This window comes from Laetiporus sulphureus, assembly GCF_001632365.1.
Source record: "Laetiporus sulphureus 93-53 unplaced genomic scaffold LAESUscaffold_38, whole genome shotgun sequence".
NCBI classification, from domain to species: Eukaryota; Fungi; Basidiomycota; class Agaricomycetes; order Polyporales; family Laetiporaceae; genus Laetiporus; species Laetiporus sulphureus.
This window is the reverse complement of record NW_024468547.1, coordinates 39959-64731: the sequence shown is the minus strand read 5'-3', so window position 1 is coordinate 64731 and position 24773 is coordinate 39959. Positions and strand designations below refer to the sequence as shown.

At 52.2% G+C, this 24773-nt stretch overlaps 11 protein-coding genes across 11 annotated transcripts; 6 read left to right on the top strand and 5 right to left on the bottom strand.

Annotated features, from left to right (window-relative positions):
• Positions 1 to 598: 598 nt before the first annotated feature.
• LAESUDRAFT_761720 (urea transporter) lies at positions 599 to 3562 on the bottom strand (the record flags this gene model as incomplete). The annotated part of the gene is made up of 17 exons (XM_040912970.1): positions 599 to 661; positions 732 to 920; positions 980 to 1231; positions 1292 to 1378; positions 1433 to 1606; positions 1660 to 1737; positions 1791 to 1847; positions 1901 to 2150; positions 2206 to 2276; positions 2342 to 2579; positions 2642 to 2718; positions 2771 to 2858; positions 2911 to 3014; positions 3078 to 3170; positions 3227 to 3396; positions 3448 to 3453; positions 3517 to 3562. The coding sequence occupies 17 exons, from the start codon at positions 3560 to 3562 to the stop codon at positions 599 to 601; spliced, it is 2043 nt and encodes a 680-aa protein (XP_040761360.1).
• A 1968-nt stretch (positions 3563 to 5530) lies between these two features.
• LAESUDRAFT_704263 (class I glutamine amidotransferase-like protein) lies at positions 5531 to 7263 on the top strand (the record flags this gene model as incomplete). Its single annotated transcript, XM_040906544.1, has 4 exons — positions 5531 to 5834; positions 5889 to 5981; positions 6709 to 6845; positions 6907 to 7263. The coding sequence occupies exons 1-4, from the start codon at positions 5612 to 5614 to the stop codon at positions 7261 to 7263; spliced, it is 810 nt and encodes a 269-aa protein (XP_040761359.1). The 5' UTR covers positions 5531 to 5611.
• A 425-nt stretch (positions 7264 to 7688) lies between these two features.
• Positions 7689 to 10583, bottom strand: LAESUDRAFT_728895 (Pkinase-domain-containing protein). The gene is made up of 13 exons (XM_040909537.1): positions 10436 to 10583; positions 10290 to 10382; positions 10158 to 10230; positions 9969 to 10106; positions 9693 to 9912; positions 9511 to 9643; positions 9112 to 9457; positions 8925 to 9051; positions 8767 to 8870; positions 8608 to 8714; positions 8348 to 8559; positions 8251 to 8293; positions 7689 to 8193 (listed from the first exon to the last, which is right to left on the bottom strand). The coding sequence occupies exons 3-13, from the start codon at positions 10180 to 10182 to the stop codon at positions 8014 to 8016; spliced, it is 1635 nt and encodes a 544-aa protein (XP_040761358.1). The 5' UTR covers positions 10183 to 10230; positions 10290 to 10382; positions 10436 to 10583; the 3' UTR covers positions 7689 to 8013.
• A 447-nt stretch (positions 10584 to 11030) lies between these two features.
• Positions 11031 to 12138, top strand: LAESUDRAFT_683452 (uncharacterized protein). Its single transcript, XM_040905825.1, has 5 exons — positions 11031 to 11189; positions 11252 to 11305; positions 11393 to 11481; positions 11558 to 11635; positions 11695 to 12138. Exons 1-5 carry the CDS (start codon positions 11105 to 11107, stop codon positions 11971 to 11973), a joined length of 585 nt encoding a protein of 194 aa, XP_040761357.1. The 5' UTR covers positions 11031 to 11104; the 3' UTR covers positions 11974 to 12138.
• A 20-nt stretch (positions 12139 to 12158) lies between these two features.
• Positions 12159 to 12942, top strand: LAESUDRAFT_328376 (uncharacterized protein). Its single transcript, XM_040902036.1, has 3 exons — positions 12159 to 12365; positions 12431 to 12585; positions 12656 to 12942. The coding sequence occupies exons 1-3, from the start codon at positions 12291 to 12293 to the stop codon at positions 12816 to 12818; spliced, it is 393 nt and encodes a 130-aa protein (XP_040761356.1). The 5' UTR covers positions 12159 to 12290; the 3' UTR covers positions 12819 to 12942.
• Positions 12943 to 13560: 618 nt separating this feature from the next.
• Positions 13561 to 14708, top strand: LAESUDRAFT_659186 (alcohol dehydrogenase GroES domain protein; the record flags this gene model as incomplete). Its single annotated transcript, XM_040904792.1, has 3 exons — positions 13561 to 13675; positions 13729 to 14463; positions 14521 to 14708. The coding sequence occupies 3 exons, from the start codon at positions 13561 to 13563 to the stop codon at positions 14706 to 14708; spliced, it is 1038 nt and encodes a 345-aa protein (XP_040761355.1).
• Positions 14709 to 14978: 270 nt separating this feature from the next.
• Positions 14979 to 16580, bottom strand: LAESUDRAFT_728892 (uncharacterized protein). Its single transcript, XM_040909536.1, has 2 exons — positions 16492 to 16580; positions 14979 to 16431 (listed from the first exon to the last, which is right to left on the bottom strand). The coding sequence occupies exons 1-2, from the start codon at positions 16566 to 16568 to the stop codon at positions 15147 to 15149; spliced, it is 1362 nt and encodes a 453-aa protein (XP_040761354.1). The 5' UTR covers positions 16569 to 16580; the 3' UTR covers positions 14979 to 15146.
• Positions 16581 to 16698: 118 nt separating this feature from the next.
• On the bottom strand, positions 16699 to 17984 carry LAESUDRAFT_328454 (uncharacterized protein). Its single transcript, XM_040902037.1, has 5 exons — positions 17872 to 17984; positions 17589 to 17816; positions 17231 to 17523; positions 16953 to 17171; positions 16699 to 16889 (listed from the first exon to the last, which is right to left on the bottom strand). The coding sequence occupies exons 1-5, from the start codon at positions 17888 to 17890 to the stop codon at positions 16806 to 16808; spliced, it is 843 nt and encodes a 280-aa protein (XP_040761353.1). The 5' UTR covers positions 17891 to 17984; the 3' UTR covers positions 16699 to 16805.
• Positions 17985 to 19416: 1432 nt separating this feature from the next.
• On the top strand, positions 19417 to 20662 carry LAESUDRAFT_744505 (acyl-CoA N-acyltransferase; the record flags this gene model as incomplete). The annotated part of the gene is made up of 4 exons (XM_040911318.1): positions 19417 to 19542; positions 19593 to 19632; positions 19682 to 20490; positions 20514 to 20662. Exons 1-4 carry the CDS (start codon positions 19473 to 19475, stop codon positions 20660 to 20662), a joined length of 1068 nt encoding a protein of 355 aa, XP_040761352.1. The 5' UTR covers positions 19417 to 19472.
• Positions 20663 to 20848: 186 nt separating this feature from the next.
• On the bottom strand, positions 20849 to 21707 carry LAESUDRAFT_659143 (uncharacterized protein; the record flags this gene model as incomplete). Its single annotated transcript, XM_040904790.1, has 3 exons — positions 20849 to 20916; positions 20982 to 21379; positions 21442 to 21707. The coding sequence occupies 3 exons, from the start codon at positions 21705 to 21707 to the stop codon at positions 20849 to 20851; spliced, it is 732 nt and encodes a 243-aa protein (XP_040761351.1).
• A 1681-nt stretch (positions 21708 to 23388) lies between these two features.
• Positions 23389 to 24007, top strand: LAESUDRAFT_704244 (uncharacterized protein; the record flags this gene model as incomplete). The annotated part of the gene is made up of 2 exons (XM_040906543.1): positions 23389 to 23465; positions 23531 to 24007. Exons 1-2 carry the CDS (start codon positions 23421 to 23423, stop codon positions 24005 to 24007), a joined length of 522 nt encoding a protein of 173 aa, XP_040761350.1. The 5' UTR covers positions 23389 to 23420.
• Positions 24008 to 24773: the final 766 nt, after the last annotated feature.

The following is a 24773-nucleotide window of genomic DNA, read 5'->3' as shown; positions in this document are numbered from 1 at the left end:
TAAGCGCCTTGTTTAGACCTGCAATGTGCGGGGGAAAGCTCTGTGGCAGAGAACGAGCTTTCGTCCAGGTCCAGGCTGCCGTCCATCGTGATTGAAGAAAAGCCTGTGCGGCAGGAGAATACTGAGAGGAGCGAATGCCTCTGCGATTACCACTGTCACCTACATTCTGATGGCATAGGTTAGAGATGTCAGTCTCAGGTGAATCAAACATGATGAAGACGAGCAAATGTACCGAGGCCCACAGCTTGTGGCGGCATAACTCAGAGCAGAATCCATCCAATCAGAATGATCGTCGCCGCCGACCAGTAATATTATGTTGCCCTATACGGCGGCACTATGAGGTGAAAATGCACCAGCTAGACGTAGTCGTAGAATCCCGAGGTCGAGGGGCTTGGGGCTGCTCATTGTGCGGCCGCCGCCTCAACATAGAGGGTCATTTCATCTTCACGAATCCAGTGCTTGCTTTCACGCGGGGAAGTTTGGACATCACATCAAAATAACGAACCACTTAACGGAAGGTAAGAGGTGGCTCGTTCCTGGTCTGGTTATTGCTATAGTCTCATATTAATACGAGTATCAGATGTGTCGTATGTATCATTCAAGCATGATGTGTCGTCGGAAGATGGTGAACGAACTTGCCGCTACCCTTCATGAAGATATCCTAATGAACAAAGACATCAATCGGCCGGTGAATCAACCAATCACGAAGGTGACCGAATAGAAGCCCTTACCTTGATTATGCCCTTTCCAATCAATCCCAGGGCAGTACGACTCTCGTACAACGGATATAGCACTACCGATATGGCAGAACAGAAGGTCCAGATCATCCCGATGACGACCCATGCAGACAGGCCTCGGACGCCGTAGATGGTCTGTGCGAAGAACAATGGGAGCGGAATAATGATCAACATGACCAAGGTCTATGTGACGGCACATTACGGGGTCAATACATACTCTGTTGTACCGCATGTTTACTCACCAAGGCGATCGAGGACCACGCGGCGAGATCGAATGCTTTCTGCAGTGCTGCGGGGTCTAACTCCTTGGCCTCTTCCGCGGCTGCTGCCTCAGCCGAGATGACAGGCTCTAATGATACGTCGCTCGAGTGCTGCTTCTTCTCATCGAAATGATCCTGGTGGTCTGCATCGACAGATTTTTCATCGGCACTGCTACTGCTGGTAGAAGACTTATTGATGGCTCGCGTGATGTCGAAGTTGAAGTCCTCTGGCCACTGCGGTCGACGTGGATTAGTTGCTACGGTGAAAGCACTTCGGAAGAAGAAACGACGCACGATGAGAGAAGTCGTGACGGCCACTATACCGCCGATTCCGATGGAGGCCAAGTTACCGGATAGCATCTCATGGTCGCCTCCGCTGGTCTGATCATGAACATTAGGCCGATACGTTACGGATAAAGGGAAGATCGGGCCCACCGTGACATTGATGATGCTATCATTGAGCGTCGCAGTACTAACTAGCCATGCAATAACTCCAGAGCAGAACCCAGCAACGGCCCCACAAATGCATCCCCACTTGTTCGCCTTCTTCCAAGTGACGCAGATAGCAATGGGTACCACTGCTGAACCCAAGACAACGCCCATGAAATCCTACAGTGGCGATATCACTCAGATGCAAGTGTCAACACATATCTTTGACTTACGTAGAGCCACCCCATGGAGATGCCAATGTAGTAGAAGATAAGGCCAAGGAAACCCATCACAATGGCAAAGAAAACGACCTAGCCACACGCATCAGCACTGTATCTAACGAATGTCACGGACCAGGACATACCATAGCGTGCGACATCATCAGGATCTGTCTCTCGGTGGCTTTCGGGTTGAAGTACCTCTGCGCAATATTAAATTCATGGATTTATTCAAGAATGATGTGAAGTGCATCACCTTGTAGACATCGTACGTCAACACAGCCGAAACCGCGATCAATTCTGCCGAAGTCGCAGACGTGACTGCCAAGAACAGCACGACGAGCAATGCTGCGGCACCGGACTGTCCGAGGAGAGCCGCAGCAGCGGCCGATGCAGGCAAGCCCGCAGAGACGTCCGCAGCAGTCAGAGTCATCATGTCGGGGTCGTTGCGCAGGGCTACTGCAGAAAGGCCGAGGGTAGTTGAAAACATGAACGGGATAGCGAACCTGCATCGTCTGCGTCGGACAAATCTCGAGCGGACGCGGGTATGGTGGGACTTACCAGGCAAGACCACCAACCAAGTAAGCCTTGACGCAGGTCGCAGGGCGACTAGCGATCGCTCGTTGCCAATACTGCCAGAATACCGTTATACATAAGATGGGTTCATCCTAGTCATGTTATTAAGAACGGTTCGTACCGCTTGGTCCTGGAATACAGTCGCAAAGTTTCCGATGACATTGATTACGCCGAAGATCAGTCCGTTTTTGGAACGCATTGTCAGGTATGACCCGTGTGCGTTGCCTGATACTGGGGCTTCTTCCGCTGCTTGAGCCAACAACGAGTGCATCGCACTGAAACTGCCAATCTTTGAACTCGTCGCGTACACGGTGAAAACGAATACGAAGATGATGGCAAACAAAACACTTGTGTGGGTGCTGTGGGATGAGAACGGTAAGCAGTCATACACGTCGAGGGGCAGCGTTGATATGATACGCACTAGTCACACAATAGCGTTGCACGCATGCCTCCTACGACTACGTAGATGGCGACACCGACTGGAATAAGGAAACAGGCCTAGGAAGACTCTATCAGAAAAATGCTGCTACCGCTTTAGGTTGCAACATACTGCTAGTGTGTTCATTCCTGTTAACGAATGGACTGTTGCGGAGCCGCCAAGAATAAGCATGGACGATACGATGATGTTTGTGGCAAGCCTGCGAGAAGTCATCAGATCACAGCCTCGCTTTCGGTGCACACTCTGCTTACCCGAAAAACATGAAGACTAGGTGAGCAACCGTGCCCCATCTGGCAGCAACAATCTCAAGCCATGTATGCGCATGCGGTGCATTGAGCTTCAGTTTGGCTGCAAGCTACATCGAGTATATGATGACTTGTCACTGAAATGAAATCGAATGCAGTGCGGAAATACGGACCTGAGCGAAGAGAAGAATCTGAACTGTCGCGCCGGCGCCATACCACCAAGGGCCGGAGATTCCATACTCATATGCTACGGCGCTAGATTGCAGCTATCATTCAAGCATATCAGACTATTTCGTAATGAGTGCTGTCACCATCAACACACCAGCGTAGCAGCCCATGTCCAAGCGGAGACAATCCCAGACGCAATCAGACCTGGCTTAACGCTTCGCGAGGCGCTATTGAACTCTTCTGAATTCTTCGGTGAAAAGCCAGTATATCGAGACTGTATCGCAGTCAGGCCCAGCATAAATGCGCTGAAAAACAGTCCAATGCCTGTTCGATGATCAGTCACAACCAGCGAGTTCAAGAAACCGGACTACATACCAACAACTGCAACAATGATGCCCTGTTATCAACGCCATTGCAATCTGATAAATCTGCATCGCGGCTCACCGACGCCATATCCTGCGCCCTGCGGAAGGACGGGATTGGAAGACATGCTAGTCAGGTTCTTCCTCAAGGACGAGGGAGCAAATCCGGATGCAGCGTGGTTACGGACTTCAACGAAGAAGTCGAAGACGACAGGACGAGATGTCTGGCGAAACAGGAAAGAAGCCACTCCAATCCCTTTATACCCAAAGAAGTTGGAGTCAAATAGCAGAGCGCCAGATCAATTCCGTCTGGCTTTCGGCTGTCCGTCATCCCTCGCCCAAGATACGCGGCGCCCCACTTATCTGAGGGCTTGAACGCGAAGCATGATAAGCGGTGCTTGGGAACGCAATCGCGTCCCTGAAGGTCGGCGCTACAGCGTATATGTCCCCACGCGACTCTCATCGAAAGATAAGTTCGGCGCATCAGTATTGAGCGGACCTGGTCTCGTACCAAAGCCTCTTCACTCACACCCCACCACCGCAGTACAGACGCCTCGGGGTAGTCTGAGTGAAGAGATCTGGTTACGAGACCACATTGAAAACTGATCCGGTGAACATGGAACAGATACCTCAGTGAGGGTGCTCTCCAGATAGTTAGCCTTACGGATGGGGCGCGATAGATAACCTCTTCTGGTACCAAGACTGCTGAGTGAAGTTGAGCCGGCGTAATATATTTGGACAAGCTCCGCTATTGTCCCTGACGGTCAAAGTTCTAAGTTCATCTGGACCATATCATACCCTGTCGTATCCGGCGACAAAACGAGTTCCTTCAAGCTGGATCACAACCGTCATCTTTCGGTGTTGAGTGCTCGTTCCGTTCCTGCATAAGGGAAACCTGGATTTGGCGCGCCCGAGCGGACAAAAGTATATTGTGCTCGAGATAACGAGAATGACGGTTTATGCTCACCTAGTTAGGTGTTAAAATCGGATAGCGCATTGATTTCGGCACGTTTCTGTGTATATATGCACCTCAAAAAGGATTATTCGCCTATGGTCGTTGATTATGCTTATGCTTTGATTGACACGACGCATTTCGGCATGTTCCGATCTGTCACATGAGTCACGCAGGCGCGCTTGCACCACTATCTCCATTCCGAGCCATTCCGTCGGCCATGTATCCTGCTAGAGCACCCTTCACACGCAAACGGGTGATGCCGCTCAACTGGCAGAGCAAAAGCGGCCCTGTCTCATGTTTCTGAGCCATGTACAGTGCATGACCTGGGGTTTCTCGATGCTGCATCTTTGAGGCATCACCACCCAGCACTATGAGAGAGACCGACATTGGATCCGGGCCATTCACGGATGCTGCAGGAGAGGCAGACACTGCGAACATGCCTGTATTGTTCAGGAGGATGTGTAACTACACTAGCGGCCAGCAGAAAACCATCAGACCATTCTATTTTACAGAACATCCAGATCTCAACCATGCACAGTGTCCTTGATGTGCATGTTCCACCGCCACTGTCATTCTGCTGCCTGGTCTATCATGTCATTTTGGGCTGGTAGAGGGGAAGTACTGAGAGAGGAATCGAGGAGGTGGGCTCTGCGCAGTGAACACCTGGGCACTTGTAGGCACGGAGGTGAGAGGAAATGAAGGAATATATTTGGTGGCGCAGCCTGAGCACAAGCGCGCGTCATAAACACAAGTCTTAACTGTAAGCGCAAGCCGCTTACATCAGGTGCCAAAGCGTACGCCACAACGCGAAAGCACAAACGAGCCGATTCTAATCAAAATAGTCCAAATCTTAAGCTCACATAATTTTGTCCGCTGGCGCCCCTCATACCTGGACATGACGATGTTGTCTGCCTACGATTGCAACCTTCGACAAGACGCATGAACCATTGAAAGGTGTAGCACAGAGAGTAGTAGCTTTGGCTGAGGTGAAGAAGGCCACGACCATTTGCGACTTATCGACATGAAGAATAACATACAACCAGAAAACAAAATATATAGACTACGTACAAGTCCATTAGGATAGCTTTGAGAGATGCCCAATCAATGGTTATGTATCACACCATCAATTCCCGCGGTTAGAGTCGATCGCTGCCCTCACCGTCGGTCGAGATAGTACCGTTCAGTTCGTCTGCGCCTCGTCGTTCTGACGAACGGCCAAAACATGACACTACCTATCCGGATCGCTCTATTGTTATGTGATACGCCAATCCCTGCAGTGCAATCCACAGACGGAGACTATACGGCGATCTTCAACACGCTCTTGCGGAACTCTCTTCCACTAGGTTCCGGTACAGACTACATCCTAGATTCTTACGATGTTCGCAACAAACAGGAATATCCACGGAACGTCGACGATTACCAGGCAATTATTCTGACTGGATCTGGTCTGTCTCCGTGAAGAACTCTCTGAAGTGCTGCTCATCGACATTGCCCGCTAGCCGCTTCGGCGTACGAGAATGTGGATTGGATCAACCGCTTGATAGATTATGTACACGATATTGCTCTGAACAAGCCTTATATCAAACTGATTGGTGAGTATTCTTTACCTCATGACATTGACAGATCCGACCCGCACGCGACAGCAGAGTACTGTCCATAATCTGCGTGTGCCCCCATCCTGGGCACAGAGCAGAGCTGAACGTGCGGGTTATATGTGGACTCGTGCCAAGGCACCTGGATCATCGAGCGGACACTTCGTAGGAAGGACCTTTCTCGATCCTCGTCATATGTTATCATACGACGCCGTGGTGCTATTCGCGATCCGAAAGCTAGGGTGTACCAACTGATCACAGATCTAGTGTACACGCATGACACCACAGGTCATTGGTCTGGAATACATCCATAAATTACCTCCATCCGCTCATTCAGCCCACGGAGTCCAAGGACCGGGTCAATCATGTCTTGTGATGACGAGCTGAAAGACCTCTTGGAGTGCCACTTCCCTGCATGAATGTGTGTGACAAATATCTGGAGCTCCCCGCTTGTTATCAATGGGAAGATTATTATCAATTGCAAAACAACTATTGGCGACTCTGATCAGTACCAAGCTACCGTGAACCTTCATATCTTCATGCAAGACAGAAATCACCGGTGGCATCTGTCCTACATGAATATGATGAAGGTCCTTGGACGGGGCAACACAGCGACAAAGCGAGACAATCTGCATGCCGGATGGCTCGTGCAGCCTTGGGCAGAATCCACCCTTCTCATGGTCCTACCTTAAATTGCCAATTCCTTTGCTCATCGTGCGACGCACAGGAATTTGCTTTGGCCACCAGATCATCGCTCGAGCGATGGGAGGCGAATGCGTACCGAACGGGGGCAAATGGGAAGTCGGCGTAACGGAAATTGCGCTCACCGACATCGGCAAGACTCTTCTCGGTGTACCCACGCTCGTGCGTCCATGCAATCCCTTCCAGATCGATCCGTTTTGACACAATGCCGCCACGTACCCAGAACATCCAGCAGATGCACCGCGACCATGTCCCCGCCGTCCCGCCCTCGTTCCACCTCCTCGGCTCGACGCCCGTGTCGCCCAACCAGGGCATGGTCCGTTTCGCCAGCGGCACCAGTGTAGACCATCCCATGCCACAGGACGTGCAGATCTTCACAGTGCAGGGACACCCAGAATTCACACAGCGCATATCGGAGAAGATCGTCGAGGCGCGCGAGCGGAAGGGCGTGATGGGCAAGGATATCGCGGAGGACGCACGGAAGCGGGCGGAGTGGCGGAACGACGGCGTGGGCGTAATAGGGAAGGTCATGTGGGAGATTATGGGTGTTGGTGCGGGACAGGCGGGTGCTTCGACCTGAGACTATCACTACAGCGTGTGTGATTTGTAGATATCGGTGAGCACGCATTGTATGCGCATACATATCATGTTACTAACGTTCATTACCCGGGCCTAGGAGACTCGAATAGTCATGTCTGTGCCGCATTAGCTGTGCTGATTCGCAGGACTGCCACTCAGCAGACCTCTGCAGCGTGCCATAATGAGCTCGTTTCCGGAAGTTCGTTCCTCGCGGACGCCTGTATGTCTAGCGCCATGCTGACATGAGCCGCTCCTGCCGCACTTACGAGGTTGCGCCACGCCTACCCGCGAGGCTATGCCATTTACATATCGGTAGCGGAACTACGTGCCTGAAAATTCCATCGATACAGGGTCTACTTCTCGTACACCTCTAGCGAGGATGCAAAACTCAGAGCAAAACAGCAAAAAAAGACGTCGACTAGGCTACACTGTGCAAGTCCGTGCCAACGCAATACGATCCGCGCCCGTCGGGCGGGTGGTATTCAACTCATATACAAGCAGCGAGAACAGGCACGACGTCAGTAGCGGTAGCCGCATGAACGACCAAACGATAGGATCCGCCGCGCAAAAGGATAAGGAAGTTCGAAATGAACAGGCCGGGGGCAAATATACGTGATAGGGGCAAAAGCAGTGGAACGCAGGGTCAGCATGAAAGAAGGGCAGGAGAAGCGAGGACGGGATGAAGACACGGCAGGGATGTGACAAGAAGCGCTCCTGGTGTGCTTAACCGGCACTTATCTATGGAGTACCCTCATCCCATGACGCTGGGGTAACTGATGCTTTCGCTGAGATACTCGTTTCCGGGATTGTATGTAAAACCGCGGAACTGGTCCTGGACCGTTTCCGATAGTGGCGTAGCATCGACGTGCGAGTCTTGCGCTTGTTCCGCGGTGAATTCGGAGTCAAAGTTGGCGGTATCAAGGACAGAGTCCTACATGAGTGTGAGAGATGGGTTTGACAGTATAGCGAAGTAATGCTCGGAACGTACTACACTGGGCTTGAACGGCGGAGTAATCTTCTTCGCCATTAACCTGCGAATGGACACCGGTGAGAAACATGGCTTCGTTCAATAGTGATATGCGTACCGATTCCAGTCAATGTGCTTGGAGAAGAACGGATGACGCTTGATGTCTTCCGCACCATTGGCTCCAAGCCGATGCTTCGGGTTGCGGTGAAGCAAACCAATCATGACGTGCCTGGCATCGCTCGACATGTCTGGAGGGAAGAGGAGAGGATCCGAGAGAATGCGTTGGTACATGACATTCACATTCTCGTCGTAGAATGGTGGCAGACCAGTCTAACGACAGGTGAATTATCGTCCAGGAGGATACGCATAGAGCCATACCATCATCTCATACAGCAGCACACCAAGCGTCCACCAATCAACCGTCTTCGTGTATCCCTGGCTTTCCAGAAGCTCAGGTGCGATGTATTCTGGTGTACCGCAAAAGGCTGAAACGGCCAAGTCAGATAGCATATATCCCAACACTAGCGGACAGCGTACTATTCGTCTTCTCCGTCTCAGACATGTTGAGCTTGCACAGCCCGAAATCACATAAGGCAATGTGACCAGTGTAGTCCAAAAGAATGTTCTCCGGCTTCAAGTCCCTAGAGGCAAGATGAGCCCACTGAGATCAGGGTACAGAATCGGGAAAGGCGTACCGGTAGACGACATTGAAACTATGCAGGTGCTCCAAGGCACACAACAGTTCAGCAGCATAGAATCGACTGCGGTTCTCATCAAATTTGCCCTCACGCTGCAGGTGATAGAACAGCTCGCCACCGTTCACTGACCGGTAGCCAGCGCGATGAGCCTCGATAAAATGAACAAAGCCTCAAAATCACTCACCGAACGACATCACCAAGTACAGCTTGTCCGGGCTCTGGAACGAGAATTTGAGCGGCACAATGAAAGGGTTGTTCACCAGTGCCAGCACCGTCCTTTCCGCCAAAATGTGCGTGATCTCGCCTGGTCTCTGCGCAATATTCGCCTTACGGATAGTCTTGAGGGCATATATCCGCTGCGTGTCTTTCTTCCGAACTTGCATGACCTTCCCGAAGCTGCCTTTGCCAATCACCTTGAGCAGGTCGAATTGCTCGATCGTGAGCGACTCGTGCCGTGCGGGCTTGAAGTCGATCTTCAGGTGGAACGAGCCCGAGCCTGCCGATGCCGTGTACCATTGGTCGGAGGCACGCTGCGGAAGGGTGTGTGAAGACAAGGGAGAACGAGACTCTGATATTGACGCACGTGTCCGTCCAGCGTCGGAGTGAGGTCCACGCGCGCCATGAGTAAGTCATTGCCCATATCGCCCTGCCCGGGCACGCACCGCGCCGTACGCAGGTACGCCGAGACAGATATGTTGGACATGCGAGAGACGTCGCTGGAGCGCACATCAGCTGCATCCGCCTAACTAGGAAGCAGACACGCACAAATCGGCCTTATAGTTCCACTCCGGCTTCGACAGATCTCCGCCGAGAGCATCGATTAGCACCTCGTTCTTATCGAACTCGAGCACGACGTATGGGAGCCACCAGTACCGCCGGCGTTGCATGCTCTCGCGGTTGCTGCGCTGCGGGGGTGGGGCAGATTGGATGGCGTTCTGGATGATGTCGGGCACGAGGATACCAGGTGGCAGGGCCAATCCGCGCCCTGATCGCCATGCGTCAATTGACATGGCTGCAAACCGCATGTGGGGGACAACGTACCTGAGAATATCCGAATGGTGAGCAGACCCTGACGCAGGTTCGACTCTTGCACATCCGGCGGCTTAGGGGTAACAGAACGCGAGGGCATAGGCGTCACAGAGCGAGAGACGACGCCATCCTGCTTGACGTCTTTTGACTCTGCGAAGCTACGTCAACTACGCCAAGGAGAGCATAAAATCCACCGCGCACTCTTCGAACCCAGTTTCCAGGACATGGTCGAAATGGACAGATGGTTGACGGGCGGCGACGGCGGTGCGCGCGACTAAATACGGGCGCTATCGGTCACTGCTGGTGAGAGTGTGAGATTTAAAACGGGCTAACCTGGCTGATCTTATCGCCCTCCTAAGTTCCTACAGTGGACGTCCCGACCAATACACTGACAAAAGACTACGCGGCGGCTCCTGCCAGCGTTCACTGCGCAACCAACTCAGCAACCGTTCCGCATGATACATAGGAGAAGTCCGCACCGGATAAATTGATGGATGAGTCCGTCCCGCCTGAAGGATACTTGTCTTCAGCACTCTCCTCGACGTGCAAACGTGAGCGTTCGATGAATGCCAGAATGCAGACGAGGTGGAGGGAAAGCTGAGAATGAGTACGCAGCCGACAACGCTGGTAATGTCAAAGAATAGGCGTCTATCGTTCCTGGAAAGGCGATTGATCACGTGATACTCGCACGTGATCGCGTCGGTACAATACACAAAGATTTAAAAATGAATCTCTGGTCCGATGAACGTCTTGGGAACATCTACCGAATTCTCTGCGGCAGATGGATGCATTTCTCAGAAGGTCTCTCCGATGTCCGATGCATCATCCTAAAACATATGCATGTTTTAATAAAAATTCAAGCAAGCGCATTGGGCGCGTCTTTCAAATGTCATCGGGTTTTCTAACCGATATCGCAGTTCGGGCGGATCGAGGATTCAAAAATTCATCGGGCCCTCTGCTACGAGATGTAGAGCCGATGGAACAGGCAAATGTTTGTTGTGATACATGCGCAAGATGGATGTGTGTTGCGTGAATCAGAGAAGGATCCTTCCATAATAGCAATCGCATCAACACTTGAAACGCTCACCGAGCCACGTCATTATTCATAGGCTTTTCTGTCATCATCTCCTGTTGTGCTGAATACAACGATGACTCAACAACAATACAAATCTTATGCGATCCCAAACTCGGTGCTGATAGACAAGCTAGCTTTACAAAAACATCCTGAAGGAGGTGATGTCGTTCGACCGGCAGTGATTATCTGCGTGACGAACTGTATTTTGCGATATGTGCAGGCTATTTTGCGGAGACGGATCGTCAAACGGAACAGATTCCTTCGCCTTTTGCAGGTGAGACAATCGCCCCGAGTTGGAGCCATAACCTGAGGCACACTCATCGATCATTGTACTGGTACTGATGGGGACGATTCGCCCTAGATGGCGCACTTCGCTCCTTGGCGACAAGTATCTATTACCTTCTTACGCCGGATGAACCAAATGGTGTCTTTCACATGAACAGGTCCGCGGTAAGTCCATACCACTTGTAGTACTTATATGCGCCACTTACTCAGCCAATTGATATTTGCCACAACGATGCAACAGACTATGCATGTTCTGCACCAAGGCCGTGCGGAGTACATCCTGATCGCACCGGGTAGTCTTCCTCTCGTTGAACGGAAGGTATCATCATGAACGATCGACACCTCAGATCATCCACTGAACCGTTATCTGGCTTTTAGGTGATGGGCCCGAATATCCACGCAGGCGAGGTCCTCCAGCTACTCGTTCCCTCTGGTATCTGGAAGATGTCCCGCCTCTTACCGGCCGACCTTTCGCCCACATCCTCCACAACGCAGGACGCAGCAGTCGCCCGAGAGCACACGGGGTGCCTCATCACCGAAGTCGTCTTCCCCGGTTTCGCTTGGGAGGATCATGGCTTCCTAACTCGCGCTGACCTCGAAGCGCTCTGGGGAGGCAGCCCAGGAGCCGAGGAGTGGGTGGGATATGTCAAACGTTAGGATTGAGTATATGAACGTGCGTGTTTGAACGCTGATGGATGAGATGAGGGAGGTCACGCAAAATGAAGCGGGGTGGTGACTTGGTGGATTTCAATATGGCCTAATCGATGTGACAGAGTATGGTTGAATGAGATGATTGAAGATGACAAGACCTTCAAAACGGGATGATGAGCGGTTCATGGTCAAACAAAACGGTTCTTCGTGAGATTCGAGCACCATTGACGTTCTCTTTGCACCAGCATCATCATACCGTTTAACATATCGTGCTCAGGTATGCACTGTCTCTCCTTTGCTTGGTTGTGTTTTAAAGTAGTAGAATGTGTCACCGCTCCTCTCGACTCGACGGAACATCAGGGCTTTGGCAGATGCAAGATCACAGCACCTCCGACAAGGTAAGTCTATTACATTGTATTATGCTGGGCTGCATTGGGTCTTCAACTATTGTGTAATTCGGCAGAGGTCGGCTGTCAAGAATGCACGCTGCACTTGTGCAATTTTGTTCGTAGCAGCAGCCTCCATGTTCCTCCACCAATTGTCGCCCTGGATTACCGCAGACTCTGGACATTCTGTCAAAATTGTACAAACCAGGATATACGATGCTCCAGTAACAAAGTATGTGGTGTGCTCTAGGTTCCTCGACGAACCAGGATAAGACTTGACAATCTTATAAGGTGCCATAAAGCTCTAGTCGTCTTAAAACGCGCAGTCTGGTCTGCACTGTCCCGGCATCCTCACCTGATGTGCAAAGGCGATCTTGTGTGGTGGTTCTTCAGGACACTCAGCCCTCTGACGTGGGCAGCATGACCTGCGTATCTGCGTATCAACAGCAACTAGAATCCGGCTAAATTATGAGGACTGAGCGACGGACCTCCACACCATGGCCAGGCCACCGGGGAATGAAATGTATTTTCATCACGCGCCAGCTGATGAGATCCCAATCTAATCGGGCGGTGGGCGTCTTGACCTCGCTCCGCTGCAGCTGCAGCTGGAATCCGCCCTTGGATCTGCAAGAAGCGGGAACATTTCCAATGGCATGATTGCTTGCATCAGCTCGTATGTCCTCAACTAAATTTTGTGAAGCGCAGTCGCACCCAAGCTCTCCCCTGATGTCACAGCAGACATGTTCTCGATCATAGGTCATCCCACCGACGCTTATGGCTCGGCCTCCGCCGCTCATAACGTTTCCTCCAAACGTTTACATCACCACGCGATTCGGCCTTCGCGATGCCATGCCCCGCAAGGCCCATCTGGCCATTCAAGATCAATCATATGATCTAGCGCCCATGTGCCTTCTATATAACATCATCGTCATGCGGGGACCAAGGACTCCACCACCACCCTTTTCCTTGATACCACTGCATCAACATGTGCGATCTAATGCTCCTCCAGCGCGGCGCAGCCTAACGCTGATTTTGCCCCGACAGGTTCCGCGTAGCGACCGCCCGCTCGCTCTCGGCCGCTGCATCGGCCCTTCCGAAATTAGCCGCGTCCCCCCTCGTACGCTCTCCTCCTGTCCCCTGAAGGTCGCATCCTCATCTCGTTTACTGTTCTCCTCAGCGTCAACAACTGATACGCACCATGACTACGATGAAGGCACTCGTGTACGAGGGGAAGAACAAGTATAGCGTCCTCGAGCGCCCAAAGCCTGCATTATCTGAAGAGACGGACGCCATCGTGAAGGTCTCAAAGACTACCATCTGCGGTGCGTGCCTTTACTGTCGTGTTCATCCTGCTCTGGCTTATCACGGTTCCCAGGGACTGACCTCCACATCCTCAAGGGCGACGTCCCATCTATACCCCATGGACGTGTCCTCGGGCACGAAGGACTCGGCACAATCGAGTCGGTGGGTACCGGCGTCAGCGCCTTCGCCCCAGGCGACCGCGTCATCATCTCCTGCATCACCGCTTGCGGGACCTGCCCGTACTGCCGGAAAGGCATGCCCTCGCACTGCACGACCGGCGGCTGGACGCTCGGAAACACCATCGACGGCACCCAAGCCGAGTACGTGCGCATTCCGCACGCAGACGCTTCGCTCTACCGCATCCCCCGCGGCGTGGACGAAGATGCGCTCGTCATGATCAGCGACATCCTCCCCACCTCCCTCGAATGCGGCACGCTGAATGGCCAGGTAAAGCCTGGCTCGACCGTCGCCGTCGTCGGCGCGGGACCCGTGGGCCTCTCGGCGGTCATGACCGCGCAGCTGTTCTCTCCGTCAACGCTCATCAGCATCGACTTGGACAAGAACCGGCTCGAGGTCGCGAAGAAGCTTGGCGCGACGCATACGGTGGTGTCGGGCCCGGACGCGGTTCAGGAGGTGATGGAGATCACCGGCGGGATGGGCGTCGATACTGCGATCGAGGCGGTGGGAATGAAGCCGACGTTCGAGCTGTGCGAGGAGATCATCGGCGTCGGCGGCCATATTGCGAACATCGGTGTGCACGGAGGCGTCGTTGACCTGCACATGGAGAAATTGTGGGATCGCAACATTGGTACGTGGGGCAACAGTTCACCGTCGGCGTCTGACACTGATAATTGGTTTTGCTCAGGCATCACAACGCGCTTGGTTGACGCGGTGACGTCGCCGATGCTCATCCGGCTGCTCGAGGGCGGTAAGCTGAACGCGGGCGCGCTCATCACGCACAGATACAAGTTCAGCGAGATGGAGCAGGCCTACGATGCCTTCGCCGCTGCGTCCCAGAACAAGGCGTTGAAGGTGATCATCAACATTGATTGAGTATACCGCCCGGAAGGGCTGGCAGTGTAAAAATTGTCGATAATTTGGACTTGCGCACGCACAACTGTTGTAATTATATTGTTTGTACAAGATATGATCGCACGTCTGAAAGCAGTCCGTTGCTGACGGCACCTCATTGATCAAGTTCGCATTGGCATGGAAGTCGCAAAGTGGGTTACGCAGTACGACGCGTGCGCGTGAGGGAGTGAGTTCAACCCCATGCCACACGTTTCGACAAGATAAAATACCTGTATAGCGATTCATAAATATCGATAATTTTTATTCAGGTCGTGATGCGTCCATTCCGAAACCGTGAGTCCGTGAGTCCGTGAGGTAAGTGACCTTGCCGCAATCCAGATCTCTACGCCCGTATGCAAAGCCATCCTCTCCTCCAGCTCCATCAATTCTCAGCCATACAAGTCCAATCCAACGTCCAAATCAGACAATCCCCATATGGTCCTTCGCCCAGTTCGCGAAGAAAGCCTCCTCCGCAGCCGCCCCAGGCGTCAACATGCATCGCAATTCAAGCTGCTCCTCAGGGACACCCGGCTCCTCGTAAGTCGAACGCCAAGCATCAGCCCGGTTGCGAAGAGCCATCCAACTATCGAAATTATCGGAATTGACGGGCCCGAGCTCTTCCTTGCTGATACCGGCGCACCAGATATCGTACGTCCTGAACAAAGGATTGGGGTCCTCACCCGTGTTCGGTCTCACGACCACGACCGACTCGTCCGCGTTTAGAGCAAAGACAACACGTATGACGGGAACCGGTGCAAGGACAGACCCGTCGGCTCCTCGATGAATCCCGTCGTCTTCCTCTTCAAACATCTCGAGCTTCGTCGGATCCATAGCATCGTGCAAGCTCCAATCTGGTTCGTCTGCGTACCGTGGACCGAGCGTGTCTTGGCACATGAAGATACCGACATTGCCGATGTGCATCGAGGAGCCAAACGCACAAAACCCGAACAAGCAGTCGACGCCAGGCTCAGACGAACCCGGCAAGATGGCCGCTCCCCGAGCCATCGAACGGATGATGAATCTGCGCCTGATCATCCTCCCTTGATGGACCTGCATGAAATGGTTGAAATGAACGACGGATCCTTCAATATGCTTCCGCAAGGTGTGTGTCATCCCGTCGTCGCGTGAGGGGCGAGCGTCCAGGATTGTGTTAGCCGAGCGCGGGAAGAGTTGTTGGATGAACTCGGTCATAGAGAATATACGACCACTTTTACCACTGGCAGGCCGTCCGTCCAGCCTTGAGGGTCCGACGGCAAGGTCGCGGGCCATGGTTAGGAGCAACAGGACGATCAGTTCTCCGCGATAGCCTTGATGAATGCGAAGACCTTGCAAGGAGCGTAGCAAAGCTGCAACAGGGTTGAAATGTTGCATGACTTTGTAGGCGGCTTCCGCAAACATCGGCTCAGATGCTGAAGCGGTCTTCATGCTCTTGAAGTTGTTGTCGATGTTGAGACAGATGCGCAAATGCGATGCTACTTGTTCTTGTTCTTCCTTCATGATGTATCGTGTGGACATGAAGTCCAACGCGAGGCGCTGAGATAGACATGCAAACTTCTGAGCGTCGGTAAGCTCTTTGTCCAATTTTCTATTCGGGTCATTGTGCGTGAGAAGGTCCGACATATTGCGGTTTATGAGCTTGTCAACTGCAAATCCTATCAGACCTTCCCTTACTGCAGTATCGCCTGACTTGTAGCGGGAGCCAAGACTTCGAACCATAAGGTCAACAATCATATGCGTGAATGCTTCGTGCAGTTTGAGCGCTTACAGAGGACGGCCCAACCCGCTCATATATTCTTCGTCGACGACACTTTCCAACCTCCAGCTTTCATCAGGATCAAACATCCTGGCAAAGTGATCAAAGCCTAGGTCCGAATAGGGAGAAACCATATGCCATATGCCATTCTTGATTCTCGACCCGTTGTCGATAGCGCTTGAGGGTGAGAACTGGTCGCCCTTGCCGCTCGTAGAAACAAAGAGCGAGAACAACGGCATGCTGTTCATGCCGCGCAAGGCCCGCCGCACCTCTTCCAAGCGCGACCATTCGTTCGTAGTTCCCTCATGGTCGGAGACCTGCAGTGATTATGCCTCGTCGAATGCTAGCACAATTCGCGGGGTCTGCTTCTGATCGACGATTTTAGCTCTTCTCTTCCTCATAGGATCAGACTGTATATCCAACAAGGGTGACTAGATCAGCTAGAGGTCACACACAAGTTCTTCCGCACGGACCTCGCCAGCTGTCTTCGGCGCTAGGGATAAGAATCCTGTACCGCTACCACCTACTGCGGCAGGCTTCTCCTTCTGCTTGCCACTCGATCTCGAGCGATCGAGCGCATGCAATAGTCGCCCACATGCAACGGAAGGCCCGAATTCTTTAACGTGGCGCGAATGACCGGGAGACTTGGTAGTAATGAATTTGTTATTCATGTCGTCCCCTCCTTTCAAGATCTGGACGAAGTCAATATAACGGCGCCAGCGCGTGCTCGCGGGATTATGATCTCACGTACTTTAGTAGCCTCGTCTATGACTTCCCGATAGAATGTATTCCGATATTCGTTGTGACTGGACATTGTCTGGCCGTTGCACATAAGTCCCCTGAAAGCTGCTGCTATCCCCTCGTCGGTGTAATCATCAAAGTGCCCATCCAGTTCCTCGATGCGGCGCGCTGCGATGAACATCAACGCTTTAAGGAATGCGCATATACGCGCGAAAAAGGCTTTGACGGTCGAATTTTGTGTTTCCATCCGATACGGCGGCGCCGTCAAGAAATCTCGCATGTCCTCGTCTGCGGCAGGGAAGCCTGTGAAGTTACATGAAACGGCGATAATAGCTGAGCGAATGGTGAACACTATTCGCTTGACACACCTATGCTTTCTGGAGGACGGAGATTGATAGGGATGAGAAAGTGAGTCTTTGCGAGCTCATCCACGGTCCTTGATTTCCCCATTCCCGAAGATTGGACGATTGATGCGTAGTTTGCATAAATCGAGGATACAGAGGAAAGTGAGTGAGGACCGTAGTGTCGGACAATGTGATTCCACAGATTTCCAGCGGCGTCACCGTAAAATTCGCATTGCCACGATTGTTCTGCCGCTGTAACACGTATGAGTAAAGATAGCACAGCAGATCATGCAGTAAAGGCTCATACCTTTCTCCTGAAGGGACATATGGACCTGTGCCTGCTCTGACGGCTGCCCGACCGACTCGCTTTGAGCGATAGCTGTTTGCCGCTGCACGGGGAATTGTGTATTGAAACATGTAGGAGACTACTTACCTAAGTTGCAAACCGCGCTCCAATCTCGCATTCTGTAGGCATTTCGACACATTTCCTGGAGAATCGCACGAAAATGATCGTCTACCCAAGATGAGCCTGAAGGCGTTCCTTTATCTTGTCCCCCGATTCTTCAATGACATCCTTGCTCTCTAAAGTCGATTCCTCGATAGCACCCTCAATGACAGGTTTCAATGCGTGCAACAGATAAACCAACTGAACAGCCCAAAACATGGTCCTACTGACATCCATCGATGTCATGAATATATCGAATTCAGATTGCGAAAAGGCGTCCTCGACGGCCCTATGCAGGTCTGGATTCTTCTCGATCCACTCAGCATCAGAGATTGGAAGGAGATTGCAGATGAGCACAGGCCTGAGGTTTGATGACAGGTCCTGGGATTGACTATAGTTGGATGATGGTCCAGCCGACACCTCAGTAGGGGTGCTGGGTATGGAGGGCGTCGACGGAGGTGATACGATGTGCGAAGCTTGGCTGTCACCTTGATGCGAATGCGCAAGCCCTGACGGATGACGCGAGGGACCCATGCGAAGTGACAATCGAGAAGTGGGCAACTCGTAAAATGATACGGCGACTGGGAGGTCTACAGGTGACAACAAGCCATGCGGGCGGGGCTTTTGCTCTCGCGCTCGATAGATGTGTACCTGTAGTGCATACGGAGATGAACTCGTCTCGTTCAAGCACTCTAGAGCAGGATCCAGCTGGACGCGCTTCGTCGGGCGTCCTCCCATCCGTGGAGGGGGAATTGCAGATCGTTTTCTTGAAGCTTCTTTGAATGCCTGCGACCTTGGTGTGGGAGGCATCTTGGATGGTGAAAGTAGAGAGCGAAGAGACGTCTACCCCTTTCTACCTGCATCAACGTCAACTTTCAAGCTGAGTCCCAAGTCTGCCGTTTCAGCCACGTGATCGTGCAGTGGCACCCCCCACCAAGTTCAAGGTGACGGCCTGATCCGCGAACATCTGTCATTTGGTATATATACTAGCCAGCGGTGATCAATGCATACTCACAAGGGAAATCACCAGATTGCAACATGTGGGACTTGTGTTTTGACTTGCCACCAGCATTCCTGTCCTTGCTGCTCTTCTTGACTCAGACCGGGCATGACCTGCGGGAAACTGATTTACCCTCTAGACTAGTATGCTCAAAACGAGCTTTACTAAAAATGGCTCTGCGTTAATGGTTGGAATGGATGTGAAGCTGGAAACCAGATGGACTCAGAAAAGTGCATAAGGCTTTTTAATTGAGAAATGATGTGAGTATGTTCTGCTGGGAGCTCACGGTGCGCACACGATATATTATGCTCAAGCAATTCAACTCCCGACAAACTCGTGGCGAGACGCGTCTGCGTGGGTCATGTGATCGCGTGCGATGGTAATCAGGAGGGGAACCTCAACTTAACCTCCACTCCCACCAACCTCTGCTTGCGATCTCCTGAAATTGTATGAAATTCTCCAGATGATCCCAATATTCTATGACCTTGTCTCAGCAAGTGAGGTACCGCGTGCACATGAGATTGAAACGGCAGGTAGAAATGTCTTTGGAGCACGGTCCGTCTGATATTGACCTGTCGTCCAGGATATCCAGCGGATGAAGCTGCCAGTCTTGAAGCTTTTCGGTGAGCTCAGCATCTCTCCCAATACTTCCAGCTACAAAAACGTGAGCAGATACCGTCAGGCGAACGCGCCAGATCTCTTCCTCGGTGCATATCTCCTTGACGAATCAGGCACTGGCCGTACGCTCGTAGGCTATGTCTGCTCAACACTCTCGCCGGATGGGTCTCTTTCACATGATTCTATGTCGAAACACGTCCTCGGTGCATCTTCCGCATGTATCCACTCGGTCTGCGTTGCGCCCGAGCACCGCAGGAAGGGCGTCGCGCTCGGCCTCCTCAAGGAGTACCTCACACGGCTCGAAAATGCAGTGGGGGAAGGTTCGCCTTACCAGCGCGTGCTCCTAATTACGCATGAAGACCTGCGAGGACTGTACGAGAAGGCAGGCTTCGAGTGGCTAGGCAGGAGTGCAGTGGTGCATGGTGCACGGCCTTGGTTCGAGATGCGGAGGATTCTTTCACCCTCGCTCTCTTCCGTTGATCTTGTCCAGCCTCCGACAATTCCTGCAGGCCTGTGGGAAGCGCTGCAACAGTCGACCAACTCACGTAGCAGGCCGATCGGACTCGCACTCACGGCATTCCCGAACGGCGTGCAGGACGTAGTGACAGATAACGGGCAGGGCACTCTGGCGAACAATTCTGACCTGCTGTGCCCACGTGCTGGCTGTGGAAGCATCATATTGAAGAAGGGCGTGGCCTCTTTGGTGGAGCGTGCGAGCGTGCAGCTCGAGTCCCCCGAAAGCGCAGCGCACAGCCCGCTTGCATCCTTACCGCCTCCGCCGGAGACGATGAACTGGTGGCTGGTTAGGCCGAATGCTATGGCATTTGAGAATGTAGGGTTTTCGAAAGCTGTTGTGGACGAAGGTATGTGGCGTTCATGTCGATAGCGTGTCCTGCGGCTGACAGTGCTGCAGCGTCTGGCAAGAGGCTCAAATTGCTCAGCTGTGCTGATTGTGACATCGGTCCATTAGGGTGGTGTGAAGATGGAGGAAGTGAATTTTGGCTGGCGTGCAGCCGCGTAACATATCGGCAATAGTTGGAGAAGGAAAATACATATGCCCGACGATGAGTAGCCCATGAGTGAATGTACTATTGGAACGCATGAGAGCTGTTACGACTTGGAGAGCATCAGCAGATGATGGGTAGCTGTACAACATGTAATGGTTGCACAATATATAAGTCCTATCCGAGATGAAGCCATAGTTTGCAGAAGTCCGAACCGTCATGTCTTGAATATGATTATGAGAATTAGCAACACAAGGATGAGCAGGGCAATCATAACCGTTGAGCCTGCATGTTGCCGCCACGTCAGCTATCCATACACATTGCGGCCGATATCAGCTATGAGCCCTCACCATTCTCCTTGGCACCTCTCGCAACACGATCCAAGCGGCGTCGTGCCCCACTCAGCCTGCCGCCCGTCCTGTCCATCTCGATATCCAGGTCCTCTAATAGGCCGGTATGCACCTCGAGCTCGTCATTGATATGAAGCGAGATGTCTCGTTGCCGATTGACGGACTGGGAGAGTCGGTCTAGGTGGACGTCTTGCTCATCCATCATTTGTCTTTGCGCTTGAAGCATCTCTTCATGAGAGGGGTATGCAGCCTCGGGATCGTCGGTATACGGCACATAGGCTGGCTCGTCGTCCTTGATTGGCACTGGAAGCGGAGCGGCGGATACTGGCGGTGAAGGCAGGGAGGATGAGGACACCGACGCCTCTGCGCTTGTCTGCGGTGACTCTCGTGCCACAAACCTGGAGGAATACTGTCGCATAGGTTTCGTACTCCACGGGCTGAGCATCAGCAGTGCACGCACTTTGGCACGTTCGCAACGTCCGCATCCGAGCCCAGCATGTCTCTCATTCGCTCGTACTGGCTTCGTAGCAGATTGACCGCCTCCGACCTTCCGTCGTTCTGCTCCAGCTGCAGCACGCCCACATGCAACTGCTGCATGTTACGTGCGATCTGTGGGACGTGTAATGATGAGGCATTTGGGTTCGACAGTGTCTGCAATCTCTGGCGTTCGAGGAGAAGGGACAATGTCTGCGTTGACAGGGACGTTAACCGGGCGAGAGATGCCATTGCGAATTAGAGGGAAAGAAGGGAAGCGCGGTTGGAGAGGTCGCGAGGCTCACGCAGTTAGTAACGGCAGCACCGAAGTCGTGAGCCCGTCCTAAGACCGGAGCGCCGTTTTTGGCAGGTCTCCAAGAACGCAACTGCAAATACCACATCGCAGACACAGTACTAGTGAGGAAATAGGTTAGTTCTCTGCTGCATCGCTCAAGACAAGTACCCGTTCTTTGGTGCTATTTGAAGCAGTGCACTCGGTGGATCTGCTCTCCGTACAATTTACTGATGAGAATCACCCCGAAGCCTCATGCAATTGGTCCTGGTGCTATTTGAAGTAGTGCGCTCGGTGGATCTGCCCTCGAAGCAGCGTAAAACACTGATGAGAGTCACCCAATACTCTCCGAAGCCTCGAGCTTGAAACCATCACTGAACATCCGCAGTTGCCCTCTAGGCTAGTATTTCGATTCCACAAACATGAGTCTTGAACATTGAATACTTACTCTCTTGCGGCGTGTGCCAGAAATGGCTATCTCCTTTTCTAGGATGTTTGGACGTCGCCACTATTGCAGCTTGTGATGCAGACTTCACTGCATCGGAGGTTACCTGAATCCGATGACATTTTCATATTGTATGGTCGATAACACTCGGAGCTCCCGACCTTATGTCAGGCGTGCCAGACTCATGACTGGACATAGTACTGCCGGAGAGGTATCAGTTACGACGGCTCAAGCCCCATGGCGAGGATCTGCGCCGATATTCAAGGCCTCAAGGCTCGCTCAAGGCGGAACATTTCTGCTGCCGGACTCCACATGCCGCCCTGTATTGAGGGTTCGACGGAAGGACGCCACCATGATTCAATACAATGCTGTTATCATGCCAAGCAAGCCTTCCTCTCTTATCGTGAGTCCCACAATGGAGACGAGCGTATGTAGACTCGTAAATTCCTTTAGTGGGTTTTGGCCTCTTCGTTGGAATCTCTCGTCACTCAAAGCGATCTTCGATCACCGAAAGGAAGAGCCCCAGGCGTACCGGTTTCAGTAGACAAATCTGGTGCTATCCCACCTGAAAGTTCGATGAGAATATCCGCAACGTCAGCGGTGCGCCACAGATGCCACAGCGGCTCTACAGGCCATCAAATTCTGCTTTCCTTCCTGCACATAATATCGATGTATCATTCTGCGTCCATTATCACTCTCAGGATCTTCTTCGCATGCTGGTCAACCTGCTGGTGCGGCATTGTAAGATGCCTAAAGTCTCAGTTTACAATCAAAGAAATAAAGCGGAATCTGTGAGTAGCACGCCCATATGATCGAACTAAGTTGACAGTATATAAGGAATAAACTCTACGTTGTTTGTGGTAAGCCCGACCATGTTGACAAGCATATGCTGCTTCTGATCAGGATAAGATTGCTTCCCTGCTTCTCTGACTTTTCGTACCACTGCGGCGTGTCGGAGGCATGCAGGGAGCGACTGCCGGAATGCCTGTCGGTCACCGATTTCTAGTATCTCGCTACACCAGCTAGGTATAATCACAAGTCATTGACTCAATTACCACTTGATTAGGGAGAGTGAGACGTCAGGCAGCTAAACAAGTGCGCCATGCTTTATAAAGAGCACTAACGAAGCGAACCACGAACATTATCCTTTCCTCTCCACATCGTTTCCATCGCCATGTTCACTCGCAACGTCGTCCGCATTCTTCCCTTGGTCCTCGCTGCATTTTCTATGGCCGCAAATGCTGTGCCCAAGCCGGAGGAGCCATTGAATGAGGTATGCCCTCTGCATAACGAGACCCGCTCTCCGGAAATTGACATATCGTTGTGGAATCAAAGCAGCTCTTAGCGAGGCAGGATGGCTGTGGCGAGGCCTCTAGATCCGTCGCATTTTTGCGGGGTTATAGCCCCAGCGCCGAGGATCACTTCTACACGACAAACTACCTCGAGATGGAGAACGCAGTCAACAATCTGGGCTACAAGCCCGAGGGCGATGCCGGCCGTGTTTTCTCCACCCAAGTTCCAGCAACGATCCCGCTCTACCACCTGTGGAGCGCGGGACTGCAGGACAACTTCTACACCACGTCCAAGTCGGAGGCACAAAACTCAGTCGGCTCCTACACCGGCGGCACAGATACCATTGCTGCGTTCGTCTATGCTGACCAAGTCTGCGGCAGCATCCCATTCTACCGCATGTGGAGCCCTACCGCGACCGATCACTTCTACACGACGTCGAAGAGCGAGAGAGATAATGCCATCAACAACCTCGGATATGTTGATGAGGGTATCCAGTGCTACGTCCTCCCTACCGATGATTAATCTTGGGTGAGCGTTCCATCGTGATTCATTCAATATCTTGTACACCGACTGATTTGCTATTAGACAAACATTTATTCGATGCAACATGGCGTTGTTATTTCTTGATCTCCGTGATTCATTGGAGTGGGCTGCAGTACTCATGTTGGTATCTACAAGGTCCCGTCTAAATTGGCGTGTTTACTTTTTTTGAAGCCAATTACTAGTATCTGCTTGATGTTTTACAATTAGTTTGCTTCGATCTGCAATGTGAGAACTCCGCCGAAGTCTTTCATCACTTGAACCCGGCGATATAAGTAATCATTCCCCTCGTCCTCGACTCGATAACTGGATGGAGTTCCGGGTGAGTATCCAGATCTTGGCTGATGAGCGGCTCAGCAACTTGGTTTCCACTCCAAGTCACCCGCACGTTAACTACAGTTCTCTGGGGGCATCCAGGTTGGACGCTGAGTCGTATTAAGAGCTAGTCTACATACAGCAACCAGTTCTATACAACGTCTGCGAGCGACCGGGACCAAATCATGACCAACGCGTAACGGATTTCGAGCTGTGCATCATGATTGATCTATTGTAGTCGCCTGCCGCAATCGAAATGGGGGGTTCCTGGTTATACGGTTACAGTGCTTTTCTGCATTAGCAGAACACGTTTCGTGTGAATTCTGAGTTTGTTTCTTGCTGACCGATTTTGGGTCTATCACATTCATTTCTTCAACTTGAACGACACGTACGTATAGATGCTTATGATGTGGTGAAGTCAGTCAGAAATGAT

What these genes read in the sequence shown, in the direction of transcription:
- LAESUDRAFT_728895 (XM_040909537.1), bottom strand. Translation starts at nt 10,182, where the DNA reads ATGTCCTGGAAACTGGGTTCGAAGA. An exon ending in CTGGAAACTGGGTTCGAAGA is followed by an intron (nt 10,107 to 10,157) that starts GTGCGCGGTGGA and finishes GTAGCTTCGCAG; the next exon opens with AGTCAAAAGACGTCAAGCAG. An exon ending in GTACTTGGTGATGTCGTTCG is followed by an intron (nt 9,052 to 9,111) that starts GTGAGTGATTTT and finishes GCTACCGGTCAG; the next exon opens with TGAACGGTGGCGAGCTGTTC.
- LAESUDRAFT_683452 (XM_040905825.1), top strand. Translation starts at nt 11,105, where the DNA reads ATGACTCAACAACAATACAAATCTTATGCGATCCCAAACTCGGTGCTG. An exon ending in GATTCCTTCGCCTTTTGCAG is followed by an intron (nt 11,306 to 11,392) that starts GTGAGACAATCG and finishes GATTCGCCCTAG; the next exon opens with ATGGCGCACTTCGCTCCTTG. An exon ending in TTCACATGAACAGGTCCGCG is followed by an intron (nt 11,482 to 11,557) that starts GTAAGTCCATAC and finishes ACGATGCAACAG; the next exon opens with ACTATGCATGTTCTGCACCA.
- LAESUDRAFT_328376 (XM_040902036.1), top strand. Translation starts at nt 12,291, where the DNA reads ATGTGTCACCGCTCCTCTCGACTCGACGGAACATCAGGGCTTTGGCAG. An exon ending in ATCACAGCACCTCCGACAAG is followed by an intron (nt 12,366 to 12,430) that starts GTAAGTCTATTA and finishes GTAATTCGGCAG; the next exon opens with AGGTCGGCTGTCAAGAATGC. An exon ending in TACGATGCTCCAGTAACAAA is followed by an intron (nt 12,586 to 12,655) that starts GTATGTGGTGTG and finishes GGTGCCATAAAG; the next exon opens with CTCTAGTCGTCTTAAAACGC.
- LAESUDRAFT_728892 (XM_040909536.1), bottom strand. Translation starts at nt 16,568, where the DNA reads ATGTTTGATCCTGATGAAAGCTGGAGGTTGGAAAGTGTCGTCGACGAA. An exon ending in AGCGGGTTGGGCCGTCCTCT is followed by an intron (nt 16,432 to 16,491) that starts GTAAGCGCTCAA and finishes TATGGTTCGAAG; the next exon opens with TCTTGGCTCCCGCTACAAGT.
- LAESUDRAFT_328454 (XM_040902037.1), bottom strand. An exon ending in CCGTCCTCCAGAAAGCATAG is followed by an intron (nt 17,524 to 17,588) that starts GTGTGTCAAGCG and finishes GTAACTTCACAG; the next exon opens with GCTTCCCTGCCGCAGACGAG. An exon ending in CGCCGAAGACAGCTGGCGAG is followed by an intron (nt 16,890 to 16,952) that starts GTCCGTGCGGAA and finishes TTGGATATACAG; the next exon opens with TCTGATCCTATGAGGAAGAG.